Genomic DNA, 19,368 nt, shown 5'->3' with positions numbered 1-19,368 from the left:
GGCACGTGGAGAAGACGGCCGAGGCACCTCCTCTTCCCCTCCACCTCGGCTTCCTCCCCCTCTCCCCTCTCCCCTTCTCCTCCTCCTTCCTCTCCTCCTCCTCCTTCTTCCTTTTTCTTCTCTTTTTTCCTTCTCCTTCTTCTTCCTTTTCCTTCTCTTTCTTTCTCCTCTTTTTTCTTCCTTCTTCTTCCTTCTTCTCCTCCCTTCTTCTTCTTACTGCTGCTTCCTCCTCCTTCTTCCAAGCCGGCGGCAAGAGCAAGGGAGCACGGGGGCGCGCGGGGCTAGCGCGTGCAGGGGAGGACGGCCGCGCGCGCCGGCGGTGGCAGCACGCGTGGACGGGCGGCACAGCCGGGCTAGGGGGTGCTCAGGGGCGGGCGATGCAGGGGCAGGGGCGCACGGGGGTGGGGGCTCGTCGGGGAGCCATGCGGCCGGGTAGCGCGGCCGAGCAGCGCGGCCGGGCAACGCGGCCGGGCTGGGGGGTGCTCGAGGGCGGGGGCACGCGGTGGCGGGGGCTCGCCGGCGTGGGCACGCCGGGGAGCCGCGCGGCCGGGCAGCGCGGCCGGGCTGGGGGGTGCTCGGGGGCAGGGGCACGCGGTGGCGGGGGCTCGTCGGCGTGGGCGCGCCGGAGAGCCACGCGGCTGGGCTGTGGGGTGCTCGGGGGCGGGCGATGTAGGGGCGGGGCGTGTGGTGGCGGGGGCTCGCCAGCATGGGCGCGTTGGCGCGGCGGAGCGGGGGTGGCGGGCTAGGGATGCGCGGCGGGCGTCGGGACCAAGCAGAGCGGGCGGGCGCGGAGGGTTCTGGGGTGGGGGGGATTTTGGGCCGGCGGCCCATCTTCTATTGGGCCTTTGCCGAGTGCTCTAGAAAGGGCACTCAGCAATTTTTTTTAATTTTTTAAAACTTATTTTGCCGAGTGAGGCACTCGGCAATTTTTTTTTTACTTTTGAAAATCAACTTTGCCGAGTGCCCCCTGGGCCGGCACTCGGCAAAGCCCACTTTGCCGAGTGCCCCCCATGGCACTCGGCAAATTTTTTTTTGATTTTGGGCCCAAATTTTTTTCTGTGGCCTTGTGACAGTATTTCAAACTGTATTTTAAAATTTGGGGCAATTTTGACTTTTTTTATATATTTCATTAGTTTATTTCGTTTCGTCGAATTTTTTGGGATATTTCAAATTTGAACTGTAGGTACATGGAATAATAGACTTTGGTCATCCAAAAATTGATACTCATGATATTTAGGGTATGTTTAGGCCGTATCCAGGAACTTACATGAAATCTCGAGCATCTCGTTGACGTAACATGTCGAGGTACTTGCCGGAAATATGATTTTAAATTATATAAAATGCAAACGAAGTCCGAAAATCACGAAACTTGTCGAGGCGTCGTGTTATCGCATGTGGAGGCTGTGGTAAAAAAATTGTGAAGGTTTCGAGCAAGTTGTGACGTCGGATGCCAAAAACCCAGACATCTCCACATGGCCACATGCGATAACACGACGCCTCGACAAGTTTCGTGATTTTCGGACTTCGTTTGCATTTTATATAATTTAAAATCACATTTCCGGCAAGTACCTTGACATGTTACGTCAACGAGATGCTCGAGATTTCATGTGAGTTCCTGGATACGGCCTAAACATACCCTAAATATCATGAGTATCAATTTTTGGATGACCAAAGTCCATTATTCCATGTACCTGCAGTTCAAATTTGAAATATCCCAAAAAATTCGACGAAACGAAATAAACTAATGAAATATATAAAAAAAAGTCAAAATTGCCCTAAATTTTAAAATAGAGTTTGAAATACTGTCACAAGGCCACAGAAAAAAATTTGGGCCCAAAATCAAAAAAAAATTGCCTATGCCATGGGGGACACTCGGCAAGGTGGGCTTTGCCGAGTGCCGGCCCAGGGGGCACTCGGCAAAGTTGATTTTCAAAAATAAAAAAAAATTGCCGAGTGCCTGGCGCCGGCACTCGGCAAAATAAGTTTTAAAAAATTAAAAAAAAATTGCCGAGTGCCCAAGGCTTACACTCGGCAAAATAAGTTTTTAAAAATAATTTTTTTTTGTCAAGTGCCATCCGTTAATCACTCGGCAAAATCTGACGGCAGGTGGCCGCCGTCACGGGCCGGCCACCTTTTGCCGAGTGGGACTTTTGCCGAGAGCCAGGCACCTTTGTCAAGTGCTTTATTTTGCCGAGTGCGGCACTCGGCAAAATATTGCTTTGCCGAGTGCCCCGATAAAAAGCACTCGGCAAAGTCTCAGTCACTCGGCAAAGTACAGTTTTCTAGTAGTGGACCCCGGGTTTATGAACCCGACACTTATGGTGTCTAGCTTGAAATTATTTTGAATCTTAATGGACTCATATTAGTGTTTATTTGCTAGTAAAAGTTTTCATTATATTATAATTAGTCGATAATGATCGTCCGGACTATGTAAAAGTGCTGATGAAGTGTCGTTACTACAGTGTGCGATAGTTCCCTGCGCTGGATAAATTTTCAAAGTACATGTGTTAACATGTGTGGTTGCAAGCACTTGCGTTTAATATATTTGATTAAATTTTATGAATTTAATTAAGTTTGAATACAATGACTTATGGAGCGTAGTGTGGCAGAAAATACTAGACGGTAGCATACTGGACACAATAATGTTTGTACAAATAGGATCAACTGACATGAACATGATCGAGTGGCACTTATGTTTCATACTAAATAGTATTAAGCATGAGGTGGTTACATGGCAATTGTGTTGTCATCAAGGTCACTTGGTCATTAACAGAGACTATCTATAATAGATAACTAGAGCATCTACTAGCAAATAAGCACCAAAAGGAGTGTATATAATATTTAATTAATCCCAATTTATGCACCACAATATTGAAAATGATTTTAGACAAAATATTCTGAGATAACTCAAATTTTCTATGAATTTTTAATATGATTATACGGGAATTAATTGCATAACTTTTCAAAAAAAATCTGGATGTTTTTTTGGAAAAAAAAATATAATCCTAACTTACCCTTGAACTATTAGCTTAGTTTGATTTACCCCTCTCCTACTCTCTCCTCTTAGCTGATGTGACATAGGGAAAATATGAGACGATTTTATTTATTTATTTACTCCATGAACTACCAAAAAACGGTTTTAAGAATAGGAAGTTTTATAGATGAGGAAGAAATCGAACGACTATAAAAATTGAGGGTGAAAAGGACTTTTTCCTCGTCGAAGTCATGTCTGAAGTCTGATCATTGTCATTGTCCAGCCCAGCCTACCTAGACGCCTTGGACTGAAAAACTTGGCAGCCGGTAGGCTCATCCAAGTCACATCTGAGTTTCTTATTTGAAAAAAAAAGTCACATCTGAAGTCTGAACATTGTCCAGTCCAGTTCAGCCCAGCCTGTCTAAGGCCCCGTTTAGTTCCACCTAAAAGTCAAAAAATTTTGCATAATAACCGTCACATCGAATCTTGCGGCACATGCATGGAGTACTAAATGTAGACGAAAAAAAAAACTAATTACATAGTTAGTTGAGAAATCGTGAGACGAATCTTTTAAGCCTAAATAGTCCATAATTGGACAATTTTTGCCAAATACAAACGAAAGTGCTACGGTAGCCCAAAGCCAAAAAATTTTGAACTAAACACGCCCTAAATGGTCCGTGGGGTTTAACGCTTCTCTCACTCGCACGGCCCCCCTACTCTTGCGCCGGCAGCCCACGCTGCCGCAAGAGGATTAGAAGAACCCTAGCGGGCGGCGAGAGACACGAGGTCCGGCGAAGGTTTGCTGCTGCGGGGGGCAAGGCATTCGCCGTGAGACGCCGTGGGGGAGGTGCCGAGGGTGGGGACTGGGCCGTGTACGCGACCGGAAGACCTAAGTTGGGAGCCGGGAAGACAGAGAGGACCGGCCGGCGCAACATCTCCGCTGCTCGGTCGATTGAACCAGCAGACAAGCACCTTTCCACCGTCACCTCCGGCGGCTAGATAGTGAGTGCATCTGCCCCTTCTTGTTCTCTTCAGTTCTTGCAGCTTAGGGGATCGGAACTGGGGGTTTAGTTTTTCAGTCTGAATTTCTGTTACATTAGAAATTGCTGACATTGTGATGCTTGATCGTGAAAATTGTGGAGTGGACAAGCGACTCCACTAGGCTGTGCCTGTGTTACAGGGCCGGCATTTCTGTTTCCACGAATTCAGATTAGATTACGAGCAAATGAAGAACCTCGCTGCTGGCAAGATCGTCTACGGTCCCTTCTCTGCTGGCGGCCACATGTGGAGGATATGCTACTTTGGACATGGAAAACTACGTTCTGACAGTGACAACGACGACTGTCTTTCTGTGTTCGTCCAGCTAGTGAGCCAACCCAGACCCAGGAGCGTCAGTGCCATCTTCGAGGTCTTTTTGATGAACAAGGATGGGCAACCATCTTCAACTGCTCAGCAAAGGACAAGGGTTTATTATCTGTTCGAACTGCGAGACCAGGCTTGTTCTCGGTTTGTCGCAGAGACTGATCTAGTAGAAAATCACGTAACAGATGGACACATCAGGATCATATTTGGCATTATGGTCGTAAATGACAGCTCTATTCCTGTACCACTACCACCTTCGAACATTGTAGAACATCTAGGCACCCTGCTGGACAGTGCAGATGGGGCGGATGTGTCCTTCATCGTTGGCAATGAGACGTTCCACGCACACCGAGCATTGCTTGCTGCTCGCTCGCCAGTCTTTCGAGCGGAGCTCCTTGGTTCCATGGCTGAGGCTACGATGGCATCCATCACCTTACATGACATTGCTCCTGCCACATTCAAACTCATGCTCCAGTTTATGTACACAGACACCTACTGTCGGGGACCAATACCAGGATACTCGAAGAGGATGAGCTAATAACCATCAACGTTAATTCATCCGAGCGGTCAAGGGCACGACTACAACCCTTGCTGACCCCAGGTACACAAGCTCCGCCTCGCCCGACCTCTAAGAGCCGGTTCCGCATCGCCTGACCTCTGAGGGCTGGCTTCGCCTCGCCCCATCTCTGAGGGCAGGGCTCCGCCTCGCTCGACCCTTGGGTCCGCGCTCCGCCTCGCCCGACCTCTGAGGGTCGGTTTCACCTCGCCCGACCTTCGAGGGCAGGCTTCGCCTCGCCCGACCTCTGAGGGTAGGGCTCCGCCACGCCCGACCTCCGAAGGCCAGTTCCGCCTCGCCCGACATCCGAGGGCCGGTTTCACCTCGTCCGACCTCCGAGGGCTGGCTTCGCCTCGCCCGACCCTTGGGTCCGCGCTCCACCTCGCCTGACCCATGGGTTTGGGCTCCGCCTCGCCCGAGCCTTGGGATTGCTCTCTGCCTCTCCCGGCCTCTGGGGAGGAACTCCGCCTCGCCCGACCCCAAGGCCGGAGGCTCCGTCTCGCCCGACGAAGGCCCATACTGTTGTCAACCACTCCAGGTCCAAGCGTATGGGTCTGGGTCAAAGCTCTGACGCCAGGGAAGTGACTGGCACGTCCCGATATAACCCATGGCCGTGATGGGGCATACCTAGGGACTCATATCAGGAACAGCGTCGGGCGTACTGGTACTGTTCTGCCTAACCCTCGTAGGAACACTGATAGACGCGTCAGTTCACCACGACGTCCGCTAGGACAGAGTGGAGTACCACGACCGGGAGACGACGCCTACACATGGCGCCAGTGACGGACAGGGTCGAGACGTGGATCTATCCCTGTTCACGTCTACAGGGTCGGCATGACCCATGTGAAGGAAAAGAGGGACCCATCGACCCTGGAGGACTTCTCCTTCTCATTCCCCTCTTTTCCTTTCGCTGGAACCCCTGCTTTCCCTTAGCCTATAAAAGGGAAAGCAGGGCGTCCCATTAAGGGGACCGATCCGGCATCCGAACATATCGGAGCTCGACTCAAATCCAAACGGATCGAAACTCGTCGCAACACACCACCAGAGACTTGGAACCTGTCCCTCTCTCACCCGTTTGTAACCCCTACTATGAACTTTCAGTGCTAGTAACACGAGCAGCAGCAATGAACTGGATGTAGGGATATTCTGCCCAAACCAGTATAAACCTTGTGTCCTCTTAGCACACCATCCAGGCCAGACACGCAATATTTGAATTTTACTTGTTGGTGGCATCTCGAAACACAGACAGTTGGCACGCCAGGTAGCGGCCTTTTGTGTGTCTCGACATCCACACCAGGCCTCGAATGGCTAGTCACAACCTCAGCTAGGTCCCGGGGGCCTACGTGTGCTTCAAGGACCTAGACTTCATCGTCATGGTGGAGGGAGAGTTGGCAATAGCTCCCGCCGCCGTCCGACCTATCCACTTCGCCGACCTCGACGCAATCGCCGAGGCGCTTGAGGAGCTGCAGCTGCATGCACCGGAGGCCCGCGCCTCCGGAAGCAACCAGCTCCTTGACTTCAACTACGGGAGGTTAGAGCGCCAGCTCAGCGCCTTCCTGGGACCCCGGCCATCCTAGGAGGACCTGCGCCACCTCACCTTCTCGTTCGCCAACGTCATGGCGCAGCATGTCGGAGGGGAGCCGCTCTCTCCGGAATACCTCAACCGGAGCGCCCCAACAGCGCTCCCGTTCGGTCTCTGCAACGTCACAGAGACCGATGGCCACCCTATGGTGCAATGCACGCCTTCATCCCCCGCGAACGACGGGTTCGTGGGGAAGACTGAATATGTCGCGGAGTCTTTCCATGGCCTTCTCGCGGGGGAATCGAAGTCGCCCACCGGCTCTGACTCTAGCAGGGGGAGTCATCACCCCTTTCGTGAGTGTTTCATGGTGGATAACCCTGAGGGACACTTCAAAAGCATCCATGAAGAGGAGGCTACCCCGACGAACGACCTCGATGACGAGGTCGAGGGGGAGACAGGGGCCCACCCCGCCTGCGGGTGGAGCAGCTAAAGGCCCAGCACCTAGAACTTGAGGAAGCACGACTCTAGCTTGAGCAGGAACGCATGGAGCTCGATTGGGAGATCGAGCGCCACAGAGACAGTGGGCGCGCGTGCCATGGCCCGCGACGTGAATCGGAGGATCATCGCGGACGATGAAGCCCTCCCACACTTCACCCGGGCAAGCCAGAACATCGCCGTTGTGGTAGCCTTGCTCCATGGGCTTTCGGGGTCTGCAACGCTCAAAGATCGTTGGACCCACCGCGAGATTCGCACGCTACTCGAGCGTGCGGCGGCGCAGCAGGCCAAGATCTCGTTGTCTCGGCGATACGAGCTCAACGCTAGCCAGCGCACGCCCTTAGAGCGACCTAACAAGGACGCGTCAGTCCACCAGGCAACACAAGGCGACAGGCAGTGCACCGTGATCCTGGTGCATGAGCGTCTCGGCCACGACCGTGATGCGCGCGACATCCTCAATGCCCACAGATGTACCCGCGATGATCCGAGAGAGGGAGCTAGCCGTGGCTATCACCCTCATCATGGTGGACGCTATGACAGTGGCGAGCTCCGAAGCCCAAGCCTCAGCCTACCGGGGTCTTAGGCCTTCGACCGACACATCCTTATCGCCACCTTCCGGCCAAGGTACAGGCCACCAACCAACATCCCAAAATACTCTAGGGAAATGAACCCTGGATTGTGGCTCGAGGATTATCAGCTTGCTTACCAAGATGGTGGAGCGGATAATGATGATTTCATTATCCGCAACCTTCCATTGTTCTTGGCCGATTCGGCGCGAACATGGTTGGAACACCTTCTGCCCAACAGAATCCAAAGTTGGGCGGACCTGAAAGATATCTTTGTGGGGAACTTCTAGGGCACGTACAAGCGCCCTAGGAACCCATGGGATCTCAAGAACTGTTGATAGAACACCGAAGAAACCCTTCGTGAGTACATCCGGCGCTTCTCTCGACAGTGCAACGTGCTGTCCAACGTCGTCGACGCCGATGTTATAGGAGCTTTCCTGTCTAGGACCACCTGTGAGTCCCTGATTCATAAGCTGGGACGTAAGGGCCCATGAACCACCAAGGAGCTCCTTGACATCACCACCAGCCACGCCTCAGGCGAGGAGGCGGTAGGAGCAATCTTTGACTGCCTCAAGGGAAAGGCGAAATGGGACCAGGACGCCGGTGAAGGCGCCTCCAATCGTCCCATCAAGAGGAAGAACAAGCAGCGGCACAAGGGCTCGCTCGTGGCTACCGCCAACCGCAGGGCGGTCGGAAGCCTGCAGAGGGCACCTCGAACCACTTTGAGAAGCTACTTGAGGGGCCATGCTCGAACCATGCCTTCCCCATTAAACATCTGTACAAGGACTGCGGCCTCATGAATCGGTTCTTGTCCGGAGGTTCCAACAAAGGGGAGCATGGGAAGGACCCCGAGCCGACCGCGGATGACGCCAAGGGGAGGGACGGTGGCTTTCCAGTGCTGGATGGCTGCCTCATGATCTTCAGAGGGTCGATGGCCTATGACTCCAAGCGCCGCTAGAAGCTTACATGCCGCGAGGTTTATACAGCCGAGCCGGCCAAGCCTACCTTCCTTCAATGGTCGGAGTCCACCATAACCTTCGATCGGACCGACCACCCAGAGAGCGTCCCACAACTGGGGAGATGCCCGCTCGTGGTTGACCTGATCATCGGCATGAAGCGGCTCACTAAGGTACTGATGGATGGAGGCAACGGCCTCAACATCATGTACGCCGAGACGCTCAACGCTATGGGCATGGACCAAGTGCACATCTGACCGACTAGAGCGCCTTTCCACAGCATCGTGCCTAGAAAGTAGGTCGTGCCACTTGGGTAGATCGATCTGCTCGTCACCTTCGGGGGTCCATCCAACTATAGGATGGAGACCCTCACCTTCGAAGTGGTTGGGTTCCACGGAACCTACCACGCCATCGTGGGATGACCATGCTACGCGAAGTTTATGGCTATCCTCAACAACACCTACCTAAAGCTAAAGATGTCGGGCCTAGGTGGGGTCATCACCATCGGCACCTCCTTCTAGCGCGCCTATGATAGTGAGGTCGAGTGCTGCGATCACGCCGCGACAATCGCCTCCGAAGAGCTCACGGCCATCAGAAAGGAGGTCGCCGAAGAAGCACCCGACCCCAAGCGGTCGGTCGGGTCTTTTGAGCCAGTGGAGGGCGACAAGGAGATCCTCATAGACCCTAGCAACCCTATGGCCAAAGTGGCGCGCATTGGCACCACGCTTTCCTCCAAATAGGAAAGTACGCTCATCGGCTTCCTCCGCGTCAACAGAGACATCTTTACAAGGAAACGCTCGGACATGCCGGACATTCTGAGGGAAGTCATCGAGCATGCCTTGAAGATCCACCCAGGCTCCAAGCTAGTGAAGCAATGCCTGTGTTGCTTCGATGAGGGGAAATGTAGGACCATCGGCGAGGAGATCACGAAGCTTTTGGTGGCCGGGTTCATCAAGGAAGTGTACCACCCCGAGTGGTTAGCCAATCCCGTTCTTGTATGAAAGAAGAGTGAGAAATGGAGGATGTGTGTTGACTACATGGGTCTCAACAAAGCATGCCCAAAGGATCTGTTTCTTTTGCCACGCATAGAACAAATAGTCGACTCTACCTCAGGGTGCGAAACCCTTTGCTTCCTTGATGCGTACTCCGGGTACCATTAAATCACGTTGAAAGAGTCTGACCAGCTCGTGACATCTTTCATCACCCCCTTCAGATCATTCTGCTATGTCACGATGCCGTTCGGTCTGAAGAATGCTGGGGCTACGTACCAGTGTTGTATGCTCAAGTGTTTCGGAGACCTCATTGGGTGGACCGTTGAGGCCTATGTAGACGACATCGTGGTCAAGTCCAAATGGGCTGACCAGCTCGTAGCGGACCTTCGCAAAACTCTGAGCAAATGGCATTAAGCTCAACCCCAAGAAGTGCGCTTTTGGGGTCCCAAGGGGCATGCTGCTTGGTTTCATCGTCTCCGAGCGTGGCATCGACGCCAACCCAAAGAAGATCTCGGCCATCACGAGGATGGGCCCAATTTAGAATGTAAAGGGGGTATAGCGAGTTATAGGGTGTCTCACCGCACTCAGCCGCTTCATCTCGTGCCTCGGCAAATGAGGTCTCCCCCTTTATCAACTTCTAAAGAAGGCCAACCACTTCGAATGGACGTTCGAGGCTCGGGAGGCACTTGACATAGTCAAGCAGCTTCTAACGAAGGCCCTGATCCTGGTTCCTCCGATCAATGGAGAACCCCTTCTGCTCTACATTGTGGCCACCATGCAAGTGGTCAGCGCCACCGTAGTAGTGGAGCGAGAAGAAGAGGGACACGCCCTCAAAGTACAACACCCCATGTACTTCATTAGCGAGGTCTTATCTGATTCTAAGACCCGCTACCCCCAAATCTAGAAGCTCCTATATGCCAAACTCATCACCAAGAGGAAGCTACGCCACTACTGCGAGTCACATCCGGTGATGGTCATGACGTCCTTCCCCCTTGGTGAGGTCATCCAAAACCAGGATATCACAGGAAGAATCATGAAGTGGGCACTCGAGCTGATGGGTCAGGGCATTACATATGCCTCCTGGATGGCCATCAAGTCCCTGGTGTTGGCTGATTTCGTTGTAGAGTGAACCGAGGTTCAAATACCACCAGCGGTCGTCGACCAAGAGTACTGGATGATATACTTCGATAAATCGCTGATGAAGAAAGGCGCTGGTGCGGGGCTGGTCTTCGTTTTGCCCCTCGGGGTACGCATGAGGTACATGGTCCGCATCCATTTCCCCTCCTCCAATAATGTGGCCAAATATGAGGCGCTCATCAATGGCCTACGCATCACTATCGAATTGGGCATCCAACACCTCGATGTCTAGGGCGACTCCTAGCTAGTCATTGACCAAGTCATGAAGGAGTCGACCTGCCACAATGCCAAGATGACTGCATATTGCTGAGAAGTTCGCTAGCTGGAGGATAAGTTCGATGGCCTTGAGCTCAACTACATTCCAAGGCGTCTCAACAAGGCAGACGACGCGCTGGTAAAAGCGGCGTCTGGCCAAGAGTCAGTGCCAACGGGCATCTTCGCCAGCAATCAGCACAAGCCCTCGGTTTGCTATGAGGAGCCGGAACAAGCCGGTGATGAGATGTTCACCCTAGGCTTGGGGGCTGACCAACCATCGACTCCATCCGCCCCTGAAGTCATGGAGCTCAAAGAAGACCCAGCGACAGAGCTCGACCCTCTGGTCGACTAGAGGACGCTCTACCTCGACTACCTCCTCCATGAGGTGCTGCTGACGGACAAGACAGAGGCTCGATGGCTCGCGTGTCGCGCCAAGTCCTTTGTCCTTGTTGAGGGCGAACTCTACAAGTGAAGCCACGCCGGGATCCTATAGCGCTGCATCCCCATTGAACAGGAGAAGCGTTTGATGAGCGATATCCATGGTAGGGTCTATGGTCACCATGTCATGCCTAGAACCCTAGTCAAAAACATGTTCCGACAAGTCTTCTACTGGTCGACCGCAGTAGCCGACGCCGAGTAGATTGTGCGCACCTGTGAAGGGTGTCAGTACTACGCTCGGTAGACTCACCTACCGCCCCAAGCGCTCTAGATGATCCCCATCATGTGGCCGTTCATGGTCTAGGGGCTCGATCTGGTCGGACCTCTCAAAAGGGCGCTCGGGGGCTACACCCACTTGCTTGTCACCATAGACAAGTTTACAAAGTGGATAGAGACTCGGCCGATCTCCGTGATCAAGTCCGAGCAAGCCGTGCTATTCTTCCTCGACATCGTCCATCGCTTTGGGGTCCCAAACTCCATCATCACGAACAATGGCACGTAATTCACCGGAAAGAAGTTCCTCCGATTATACGATGAGCACCACATCCGGGTCGATTGGGCCACCGTGGCGCACCCCCGCATGAACAAGTAGGTCAAGCGCACGAACGACATGGTCCTACAAGGCCTCAAGCCTAGGATCTTCAACCAGTTGAACAAGTTTGGTGGATGATGGGTCGCTGCGCTTCCTATGGTGCTCTGGAACCTGAGGATGACTCCCAGCCGAGCTACCAGCTACACACCATTCTTCATGGTCTACGGTTCTGAGGCTATCCTCCCAACCAACCTCGACTATGGAGCGCCAAGGGTCAGGGCGTACAACGAACAGGGAGCTGAGGCGTCCCTTGAGGATGCCATGGACCTGCTGGATGAAGCGCGCGATGTTGCCATCCTCCGCTCGGCCAAGTACCAGCAAGCATTGCGCTAGTACCATAGCCATCGAGTGCGGGGTCAGGCCTTCAACGTCGGAGACCTGGTCCTCCGCCTTATCCAGAGCAGCAAGGACCACCACAAGCTCTCTCCGTCATGGGAGGGACTATATGTTATCGCGGAAGTGCTCCGACCAGGTGCCTACAAGCTCAAGACTATCGACGGTGAAGTCTTCGCCAATGCCTGGAACATCGAGCAGGTACGTCACTTTTACCCTTAATAAACGCACACTTTCTTTTATCAGTTTCGTTATCGAACTCCCCGATCTTTTATGACACCTGACCCCAGCAACGGCAAGGAGTCGAGCCTCACTTGGTGGCTAATAAGAGTGTACCTATCCGGTAGACATTCTCTATGCCCAACCTTCTCTCACATTAAGACCCAGAAGTGAAGTTTGCAGAAACAAACACTGAGTAAAACTAGTCGGACTGCGAGAAACCTACGCCTCGACGGCTAAGGCGTCTTTGCTCACCAGCGTGATCAGAGTTTTTTTCCACACCCTGAGCTTTTCGGCCTTAGCCACGGAAAGGGTCCGTACACATTTAAGAGTATGTCCGCCTGGCAAACACTTCTCTGTGCCAGACCCCCTATCACGTTAAGACCTAGGAGCTAGGGTTGCAGGAACAAACTCTGAGTATAACTGGTCGGCTTGTGAGAGACCTATGCCTCGGCGGCTACGGCGCCTTTGCTCACCAGCGTAATCAGAATTTGCTCTCCCGCCCCCCAAGCTTTACGATCTTAATGACAAAATGGGTCGGAATGCACTAACCTTTTTATCCAAAAAAGGGGAGAAGGGCTAAAAAGCTATTTTGTTATAATAAAATTTAAGAGCTTGTCCATTTATTACAAGTTCTTCGCCTGGCTTATCTGCCTAACTAAATTCTTGTGCGGGATGTTCTCATCCTCTATCTCCATAGGTAAGTTTTGTCTCAGCGGGTAACACAAGTTGATTGAACGGCTTGGCCACTGCCGAGAAATGGGTAGGGAGCAACAGGATGCCCCACGCAGGTTATGCCAACCCTATCACAAACGACGGACCTGGATCCCGCTCGATCATATCCGGTAAGAGCTCCCTGAACCCATCACTCTTACCATCGAGGTAAATCCTGTGCCTAGGTCGATCGAATGGCTCAAGGCCGCTACCGAGAGACGGGCCACCCTTACTTTACGTGCATTAATTTCGCTACTGAGCCTCTGACCCCAGCAACGGCAGGGGGTCGGGCATCGTTCGGGGGCTGGCAAGAGTGTCTATTCGGTAGACATTCTCTATGTCTGACCCCTCCTCACGTTAAAAAACTAGAGGCAAGGTGTGTGGAGACAAGCACTGAGTAAAGCTGGTCAGACTACGAGACACCTATGCCCCGACGGCTATGGCGTCTTTGCTCACCAGCGTGATCAGAGTGCTTATTCCCGCACCCTGAGCTTTAGCCTCCACCTTCTCGAAAAGGGTCTGAAGGGCCCCGCCTATGGAATCTCCATCAAGGAGAGACCGATAGGTCACCCAGGTCGGTCGGATGGCTCGGGCCACTGCCGAGAGACGGGTATGGAAAAGTGGGATGCCCCATGCAGGTTACCCTGGCTCCATCACGAACGTCGGACCTAGACCCCACACAAACATATCCGGTAAGAGCTCCCCGAACCCGTCACTCGAGCCATCGAGGTAACTTTACCGACCCCCATTTTTTCTTTTCCATTACATAATCATTCATTCATCCATTCTCATGCATTCATACATTCATTCATTCAATCATTCATCCAAGTATTGCATATGCAATTGCTGCATCACAACGCTTCGCGTCGTGTCATGAAGCGATAGTCGTCTCATTCGATATGAGCGGCGATCGATCGAGGTTCAAAGGCCGGGCCGCGAAGGGCTCGAGGCCGCCTCGTGTCAAATAGAGCCAGGGGAGAAAAACCGAGATGAGCCCTAGCGGCCTTGCCCGACCTCGCTCAGATGCGGATTGAGACATCTCGACCTTTCTCGTTCGATTCTAACCTCGAGTGAAGCCCACAGAATCTCCATCGAGGAGAGGCCAACGGGCCACCTGAGCCTATCGAACGGCTCAGGAATCTGCTGGGAGGCGGGTTAAGGAGTAGTGGAATGCCACATGAGGGCTCTACCGACCCTGTCAGCGGATGACGGACCCGGATTCCACTCGAACATGCCCGTTAGCGAGCTCACCGAGCGCGACACTCGAGCCATCGAGGCAAGTGTCATTAACTCGACCCCTCCGGTTACAAAAACCGAGGTTGGGGTGGCGCATGAAACATGGCCGACCCCTACCGAGCCCCACGGGGCTCGGGGGCTCGAGCCGCCCGACCCTAAATAGGGAGACCAGGGTTCAAAGGCTGGCCCGCGAAGGGCCCGAGGCCGCCTCATGTCGAACAAGAGCCAAGGGAGAAAACACAGATGAGCCCCAGCGGCCTTCGCCCGACCCACCTAGAAGCGGACATGGTCATCTCAACCTTCTCGTTCGATCATAACCTCCAGCCGAGCCCACAGAATCCCCATTAAGGGGAGGCCATTAGGCCACCTGAGTCGTCCTCCGGAACAGCTCGGACATCTACTGAAAGGCGGGTTAAGGAGCAGTGGGATGCCCCATGCGGGCTTTGCTGACCCCGTCACAAATGATGGACCTGGATTCCACTCGAACATGCCCATTAGCGAGCTCACCGAGCACGTCACTCGAGCCATCGAGGCAAGTGACGTTAGATCAACCCCTTCGGTTGCTGAAACCGCGGACGGGACAACGATCACAAAGACAAGCCGACCCTCGACCGTACCCCTGCTACGCGCGGGGGCTCGAGGAAAGTTGGACTCACAAGGAGACCGAACACGCGGTCGCAGAATGATAGCTCATATTCTGGGAAGGGGTTACGTGCGAAAACAAGAGACGCTTTCTCCTACTAGTTTCGCTATCCTCTTCTCGATCTTCAGTGACACCCGACTCCAGCAATGGCAAGGGATCGGGTCTCAATTGGGGGCTGATAAGGGCATATATACACCCTTTCTGAAACAGTCGCTGCGCCCAATCTCTCCCTCGCGTTAAAAACCTAGCGACAAGGTTCGCGGAAACAAATGTCTGAGCACGACTGGTCGGACTACGAGATACCTACGCCCCAGTGGCTACGGCACTCCTGCTTACCAACGTGATCAGAGTTTTCCTCCTACACCTCGGGCCTTACGGTCTTAACAAACAGAAGGGTCGGACACACATAAACCCCTTTTCACACATAAAAAGGGAGGAAAAACAAATTCGATCAAACGAAACAAGATGATAAGTTTGTTCGGATAGTAGAGAGGGGTCGGAACTTTTCCGCTTGTTTCATGAAATACGCGTGGCCAAAAGTGTTCCTTTTGAAGAAAAAAAAACAGTGTTAGAATTAAGAATAGTTTTAAAAAATGTTAAAAAAATCACACCTGAAGTTGCATATATATAAAAAAAAAGTCACATCTGAAGTCTGAACATTGTCCAGCCCAGTTCAGCCCAGATGGTCCGTGGGGTTTAACGCTTCTCACTCGCACGGTCCCCCACTACTCTTTGCGCCGGCAGCCCACGCTGCCGCAAGAGGAACCCTAACGGCGGCGAGAGAAGCGAGGTCCGGCGGAGGCTTGCTGCGGGCAAGGGCGCTACAGAGTCGGGGAGGGATTCGCTGTGAGTCGTGGAGGGGGAGGTGCCGAGGGTGGCGACCGGGCCGTGTACGCGACCGGAGGACCTAAGTTGGGAAGCCGGGAAGATAGAGGACCGGCCGGCGCAACTCATCTCCGGTCCTCGGTCGACTGAATCAGCAGGCAGGAACCAATCCACCGTCACGTCCGGCGGCTAGATAGTGAGTACATCTGCCCCTTCTTGTCCTCTCCAGTTCTTGCAGCTCAAGGGAACTGGGGTTTAGTTTTTCGCTTTTCAGTCTGAATTTCTGCATCAGAAACTGCTGACATTGTGATGTTTGATCGTTAATTTTCCTTGCCATTTTGGTTGAGACTCAGTTTGGTTTGCGATTGTGCAGTGGACAAGCGACACCAATCGGCTGGGATGCAGGGCTGGCCTATTGATTTCCATTTCCACGAATTCAGATTATATTACCAGGAAACTAAGCACCTCGCTGTTGGCAAGGCTGTCTACTCTAACCCCTTCTCTGCTGGCGGCCACATGTGGAAGATAAAATGCTTTCCACGTGGAACTGGGAGGTCTGACAGCGACGAGCATCTCTCTGTGTTCGTCCAGCTAGAGAACCAACCCAGACTTTCTGTCAGTGCCATCTTGGAGGTATTCTTGATGGACAAGGATGGTCAACCATCTTCAACTGCTCAGAAAAGGACAGGGGTTCATCTGTTCCAATTCCAAATGGGGGACTGGGGTTGGTCTCGGTTTGTCACACGGACTGATCTAGTAGAAAATCATGTAAAAGATGGACACATCAGGATCATATGTGGCATTATGGTTGTAAATGACGGCTCTATTCCTGTACCGCCTTCGAACATTGTAGACCATCTAGGCACCCTGCTGGACAGCGCAGATGGGGCGGATGTGTCCTTCATAGTTGGCAATGAGACGTTCCACGCACACCGAGCATTGCTTGCTGCTCGCTCGCCAGTCTTTCGAGCGGAGCTCCTTGGTTCCATGGCTGAGGCTACGATGGCATACATCACCTTACATGACATTGCTCCTGCTACATTCAAACTCATGCTCCGGTTTATGTACACAGACACCTACCCTGGAGACGACGAATTTGTTGAGTGCCCCTTTGAAATGATTCGTCATCTACTTGTTGCAGCTGACCAGTATGCTTTGGATCGGCTGAAGCTTTTCTGTGCACGAAAATTGTGGGACATTGTGTCTGTTGAAACAGTTGCTGCTACCTTAGCTTGTGCTGAAATGTACAACTGCTCAGAGTTGAAGATCAAGTGCATTGACTTCTTTGCAATGGAGAAAAAATTCAGGAAGGCTGTGTTAACTGATGGTTTCGTGCAGCAGCAGTTCCCATCCATTATTGCTGAGTTTAAAGAGAGGCCTGTGGCATGATATCGCTGTGATTCATCTCCATGTATTTAGTTCAGGCGTTCATGTCTATTATCAGTGTGGTGTTCAGATATTTTGGTGACTGCTACCTTATATATATTTTCAAGCGTACTAGAGCTTAGAACTTGTTTTATCGCATTATTGTTTAAGTATGCAATGTGGTAATGATACATGTGATGGTGATGCGTTGGAGCTTATTTTCCACTGCTCAGGTCAGGTGCAAATGTATGGTCATTATGCATCAGTAGCCTAATTGTGTGTTTGTATGGATGTTTCTGTGTTTTGTTAGTCCTGTTTGCTCATGCAGCTGAGTTAGCTTTTTCAGATATTTACTTTGTTATTATCACCTATCCGCATCAATTTGATCACTGAACTATGTTGGCATCATCCCCATATGAACCATGCATTTAGTTCAGTGATCAAGCGTATAGCTTTAGCATCATGCTCTGCTTATATATTATGGTGTTTGTTGTTTGATAAGTTTTTGAGCGTTTGGAAATTTAAACTTGATTCCTTGTAGTATTTGAAGTTTTGAACTAAGTTGCTGCCTATACTGGTAAGGGAGGCGAGGTTGACGATATGGTCACAGAACTCACGACATGGATAGTGGCAAATTCATATAGCTTAGTTAAACTTTTGTTTCTCTGTTCTCTTTTCCCTGCTCTGCCAGTCTCTCTGTCCTGAAACTGGGTTATGCTTGAAGTATGGGTTGGTTTAGTTTTGCTTATGTACCTTATCTCCATGAGTTCTTTCTGATCTATTCAAAAGCACGTTGTATGTACTTGTAAGTCGTATATATAGCACTATTGCACCATTTTTGTTGCCGATAAATTTCAAGCTTAGCTTCTACCGTTTAATTCATTTTGGTAACTGAATGTCATTAAGACGATACTCCATGCACGTACTATGGTTTTCAACTTGAAGTGCACTTACTTTTGGGCAAGTTCTTTCGTAGTTAAAATTGCAATGTGTTTTGCCGATTCATACAGAGAATCGATCAGCAAAGTTTTTTTTTTTAAAGATCTGGTTGCCCGGCTATATGTTAATAAGATAGAAGAGAGTTTGCAACTAAAAGCACAAGGAGTGTAGCCTCTTGCAGCAGACCACTGCAGGGGGGCTAGGATACATGAGCTAATTACTCTCAAAATTAGATCCAACAAAGAGGGGGGTGAGGACCCTTCCTCCAGCACTAGCCCACAAGGATGATTCGTCCTTAATCTGAGCAAACACCTGCATCGCCGTACTCGTGGAGTTATTGAAGAGAGCAGCGTTTCTTTGCTTCCGTGCCATAAGATGAGGATTGCCAAAGTGTGAGCCATTTTGCTTCCCCCCTCTATCATCGACAGGAAGCAGTCCTCGACATCAACAGCTTCAGTCCATTGCGAAGGGCTAAAATTCTGGCTGTTACCCCATACGGCACTGGAGAAGGGGCATTCGAAGAATAGGTGCATGGTAGTCTCAAGGTTTCTAATGCAAAATCCGCAAAAGTAATTGTTTTCCCAGCCACGCACCTATAAACGTGCCGCTGTGCAGCAAGCTGCAACTGGCCTGAAATTAGAGAAGTCATTTCAAAGTTTGTAAAATATGTACGGAAAAACTGCAGCAGATTACAGCATTTCTGAATCTTAGCACATGATGTCTCGTTTTCTACCCTGTCCCAAAACCTGATGTCAAGCAAAATGACTGCCACTACTTGTATCTACACAAAACATGGCAAGTAGCATCCCTTTTTCTAGGTTGTCTTTTACTCTTTTTTCCTTCCTTTTCTCCTCATGGGAGACATCCATTTTAGAGAAAAGTTGTTCTCTACATAAATGTGTTTTCAACACATTGGTCAATGACATATCATGAAATGATATATCATGGAGAAGGCATTGGGCTCTTGGGCTGACTTGAGCCTTTATAGGTGAGAAACATACATCCCAGTTTATCTATCTAAGGTGCTCTGGACGTTACATCGGTCAATTGGTCCGTGTGTTTCTTAGCTGGAAGTCCAAGTCCAGCCAAAGAGCCTAAATGTCATGATAAGTGCTCTAGATTCTAAAACGTTTTCCCTTCCTGTTTATGTGCTAGTCTATACTCCCTTCATCCCAAAATAAATCTCCATCCTGTATTTTGAGAAGTCAAACAATTTCAACTTTGACCAAATATATATATAAAAAAGGCA

The 19,368-nt window shown here is 51.4% G+C and overlaps 2 protein-coding genes across 3 annotated transcripts; one reads left to right on the top strand and one right to left on the bottom strand.

The window, feature by feature from the left end:
* Positions 1-213: 213 nt before the first annotated feature.
* Positions 214-831, bottom strand: LOC136469543 (vegetative cell wall protein gp1-like). Its single transcript, XM_066467700.1, has one exon. The coding sequence runs from the start codon at positions 829-831 to the stop codon at positions 214-216; it is 618 nt and encodes a 205-aa protein (XP_066323797.1).
* Positions 832-3,767: 2,936 nt separating this feature from the next.
* On the top strand, positions 3,768-17,418 carry LOC136472874 (BTB/POZ and MATH domain-containing protein 1-like). 2 transcript variants are annotated; one of them, XM_066470581.1, is made up of 2 exons: positions 3,768-3,976; positions 16,189-17,418. In XM_066470581.1, coding segments are annotated over exons 1-2 (1,017 nt in total). In that variant the 5' UTR covers positions 3,768-3,975; the 3' UTR covers positions 17,205-17,418. The 2 variants fall into 2 exon arrangements, with proteins under 2 accessions (XP_066326678.1, XP_066326677.1); XM_066470580.1 differs by lacking the exon at positions 3,768-3,976 and adding an exon at positions 15,687-16,011.
* Positions 17,419-19,368: the final 1,950 nt, after the last annotated feature.

This window comes from Miscanthus floridulus, chromosome 8 (assembly GCF_019320115.1).
Source record: "Miscanthus floridulus cultivar M001 chromosome 8, ASM1932011v1, whole genome shotgun sequence".
NCBI classification, from domain to species: domain Eukaryota; kingdom Viridiplantae; phylum Streptophyta; class Magnoliopsida; order Poales; family Poaceae; genus Miscanthus; species Miscanthus floridulus.
The sequence above is the reverse complement of the archived record's forward strand: the minus strand, read 5'-3'. Positions and strand labels throughout refer to the sequence as shown.

What these genes read in the sequence shown, in the direction of transcription:
- LOC136469543 (XM_066467700.1), bottom strand. Translation starts at nt 831, where the DNA reads ATGGGCCGCCGGCCCAAAATCCCCCCCACCCCAGAACCCTCCGCGCCC.